The sequence below is a fragment of the Phoenix dactylifera genome, chromosome 10, assembly GCF_009389715.1.
Source record: "Phoenix dactylifera cultivar Barhee BC4 chromosome 10, palm_55x_up_171113_PBpolish2nd_filt_p, whole genome shotgun sequence".
NCBI classification, from domain to species: domain Eukaryota; kingdom Viridiplantae; phylum Streptophyta; class Magnoliopsida; order Arecales; family Arecaceae; genus Phoenix; species Phoenix dactylifera.
Window position 1 is genome coordinate 4,248,729 of NC_052401.1, and position 3,688 is coordinate 4,252,416.

A 3,688-nucleotide genomic window follows, 5' to 3' on the forward strand; every position below is an offset into this window, starting at 1 on the left:
AAAAACCAAAAAAAATGTGATGCTATACAGCAACATGATATTCATACAGTAGCATGATCTTCTTAGATCTTGTCTGGTGTTTGATGGAGTTTTTGAGGGTAATATTATGGATAGTGAAGTGTTGTCTGTTGGATCCTTAATCCAACGTTGGGCTTATATGTGAATAATTATGCATTGCAGACTGTCATATAAGGTTAAACCCATTTAAAAGTGATCTACTAAGGTATGGACTATTTAGGCTTTAATGTATCTGATAGGGTGTGGGCCTTTAATGTGTAGAGACTTAAGGGTTATTCTTATTTTCTATGATGGGCTGAAATAGGAATACCAAAAGGTAATCATAGGAATACCAAAGGTTATCTTAATGGTGGTATACCAAAGGTTATCTTAATGGTGGGTATACCAAAGGTTATCTTAATGGTGGTATACCAAAGGTTATCTTAATGGTGGTATACCAAAGGTTATCTTAATGGTGGTATACTAAAGGTTATCTTAATGGGGGTTATGGTCCCTGGATCACACGTATGCATGATTCTATTCTGACATCCCATCATCAGATAGAGAACAGGGAGAAGCTAAAAAAAAAAAAAAGGGGATTCTCCATGAGAACGTGTTGATCTAGAAGAACAACCACACGACTCTACAGAGATAGGATTGTTATGGATTCAGGTACGCTTCCGCTTATCAATTATTGATTCTTGGTGATCCAACATGATGGTTCTTGGGATTTAGATGATGGTCTTCATCATTTTTTTTTTTATGGATCTTGTGAGATTTCTAACAATTGGTATCAGAGCCCTTTCATGTTGAATCATTGAGGATCGAATATATTTTCGATCTATGATTATCTTTTGGTATTGTTTTTTCAAAAGAACAATTTTTGATGGTTTTTGGATCGCAAATTCTCGTGTTTTTGATCTCTAAAACCCCTCGGGATTCTTGTTTTGTTCTGCACGGGCCCTTGTGTTCCCGTGGGTGGGGTTATGAATGTGAAAATCTGAAAGGTTCCCGTGAAAATCTGTTCGTGCCGAACTCGAGTCGACTCCAGGTTACCCCGAGCCGACTCCGGTTCAGGCCGAGACCGCAGACCAAATTGTGGGAATTTTTGGTGCAATTTTTAAATTCAAATATTGGTAAAGTTATATGTATTTTGGGACAAATTAATTGAAGCAACATGTCGCCAAAGTGACCTCTCTTGCGGAAATTAATTTGTTTTGAAATATAAACGGTTGTGTGCATGTAACCTATGTAAATATTGACCGGCCCAAAGGAAGGTTGATATTTGACAAATTTATATGTGCACTTGTGGTAATAAACACGTGATAATAATTCGGTTTTCTATTACATGTGAACAATGAATCAGCCCAAAGGAAGATTTATTGTTTGACATGCTCTTATATCAGTGTTTAATTACTGCGCCAAGGTATCACTTACAAGTTAATATTGTTGTCCAAAGACGAAATATTAATAGAGTGACCGATACCTTGAGATGGGGTTTACCTTTATTTGAATTTATTTATTTATTTATTTTATTTTTGTTTTGAGACTTATGTGAGCTTGTTTTGTTTGTTTGTTATTCTCTGTTCAGCTTTCACTCCTGCTAATATTACTGCTAGCATCAATTCTATTCCTATGCTGAATGGCACTAACTTCAAGTCTTGGCAAGAGAACCTCTTGATAGTTCTTGGAGTCATGGATATTGACCTTGCGTTAAGGGCTGATTCTCCACCATCTCTTACAGATAAGAGTACCTCTGATGACAAGAGGGAGAAAGAAAGGTGGGAGAGATCAAATCGCATGTGTATGATGATCATGAAGAAAGCCATTCCTGAAGCATTCAGGGGCACAATATCTGAAACAATTACTACGGCTAAGGAGTTCCTTGCAGACATTGAAAAGAGATTTGTCAAGAACGAAAAGGCTGAAATAGGTACGCTCTTGACAAGTCTAATTTCAATGAGGTATAAGGGGAAAGGCAATATCAGGGAGTACATCATGGAGATGTCTCATCTTGCTTCCAAGCTGAAAGCACTTAAGCTTGAACTCTCTGAGCACTTGCTGGTGCATCTGGTTTTGATATCCCTTCCGACACAGTTTAATCAGTTTAAGGTGAGCTACAACTGTCAGAAAGAGACTTGGTCTCTGAATGAGCTCATCTCACACTGTGTTCAGGAAGAGGAAAGGCTGAAGCAAGATAAGGTAGAAAGTGCTCACCTGGCCTCAACCTCTAAGGACAAGAACAAGGGACAGAAAAGAAAGAAGGGTAAGGAAGCTGCAGATACAGCATCTCAGAAGAAACAACAAAAGAAATCGGATCAGCCGGCAGGTACTAGTTGTTTCTTCTGTGGAGCTGAAGGGCATCAGAAGAAGCATTGCACCAACTATCACGCATGGCGTGCTAAGAAAGGTATGCTTCTTAATTTGGTTTGTTCTGAGGTTAATTTAACTTCGGTACCTAGACACACATGGTGGATAGATTCTGGTGCAACCACTCACATCAGTGTGTCTATGCAGGGTTGCCTGAGTTGCCGAGAGCCAAGTGATGGTGAAAGATACATCTATGTGGGCGATGGCAAGACAGTTCGAGTTGAGGCAATAGGGAAATTTAGATTATTGTTAAAGACTGGATTTTATTTGGATCTTAATGAAACTTTTGTTGTACCGTCTTTTAGACGGAATTTGATTTCTGTTTCTATTTTGGACAAATTTGGTTATTCTTGTTCATTTGGAAATGGAAAATTCAGTTTGTTTCATGATTCAAAATTGGTTGGATCTGGTTCTTTGTCAAGCTACGATAATCTTTATTTAATTGATACAATTACCTCATTTAGTGAATCCCTGCAATTAAGTACACGAGGTATAAAGAGAAAATTAACCGATGAGAATTCAGCTGCGTTATGGCACAAGAGATTAGGTCATATCTCCAGAAGGAGAATAGAGAGACTTGTGTCAGACGACATTCTGGACCCCTTAGATTTTACAGATTTTGATGTTTGTGTTAACTGTATAAAGGGAAACAAACCAATAAAAGGAGATTTGTAGCCAACAGGACTTTGGACGTCTTAGAACTTATACATACGGATATTTGTGGGCCATTCCCTACGATTGCTTGGAATGGTCAACAATATTTTATAACGTTCATAGACGATTTTTCTAGATATGGCTACATTTATCTCATTTACGAAAAGGCACAGTCGCTGGATATGTTCAAAAATTATAAGGCTGAAGTTGAGAACCAACTAAGCAAAAGGATTAAAAGCGTCAGATCTGACCGTGGTGGTGAGTACTATGGCAGATATGACGGTTCAGGTGAACAACGTCCAGGACCTTTTGCTAAGTTCCTAGAGGAATGCGGTATCGTCCCGCAGTACACTATGCCGGGTTCGCCCACTATGAATGGTGTTGCTGAAAGACGAAACAGGACGCTTAAAGACATGGTGAGGAGTATGATTTGTCATTCTACCTTACCAGATTCACTCTGGGGAGAAGCACTTAAGACTGCAGCATATATTCTTAACAGGGTTCCAACTAAAGCAACTGCCAAAACCCCTTATGAACTTTGGACAGGCAAGAAGCCTAGTTTAAAAGCACTTGCACATTTGGGGATGTCCAGCTGAGGCAAGGCCTTATAGGCCTAATGAAAAGAAACTGGACTCAAGGACGGTGAGTTGCTATTTTATTGGATACT

The 3,688-nt window shown here is 38.9% G+C and overlaps 1 protein-coding gene across 1 annotated transcript; it reads left to right on the plus strand.

Moving 5' to 3' along the window:
• Nucleotides 1-1,544: 1,544 nt before the first annotated feature.
• Nucleotides 1,545-2,763, plus strand: LOC120112146. Its single transcript, XM_039130814.1, has 2 exons — nucleotides 1,545-2,407; nucleotides 2,515-2,763. The coding sequence occupies exons 1-2, from the start codon at nucleotides 1,633-1,635 to the stop codon at nucleotides 2,541-2,543; spliced, it is 804 nt and encodes a 267-aa protein (XP_038986742.1). The 5' UTR covers nucleotides 1,545-1,632; the 3' UTR covers nucleotides 2,544-2,763.
• Nucleotides 2,764-3,688: the final 925 nt, after the last annotated feature.

Coding starts and splice junctions, on each gene's coding strand:
- LOC120112146 (XM_039130814.1), top strand. CDS start 1,633: ATGCTGAATGGCACTAACTTCAAGTCTTGGCAAGAGAACCTCTTGATA. Junction 2,408..2,514: donor CGCATGGCGTGCTAAGAAAG/GTATGCTTCTTA, acceptor GTGTCTATGCAG/GGTTGCCTGAGTTGCCGAGA.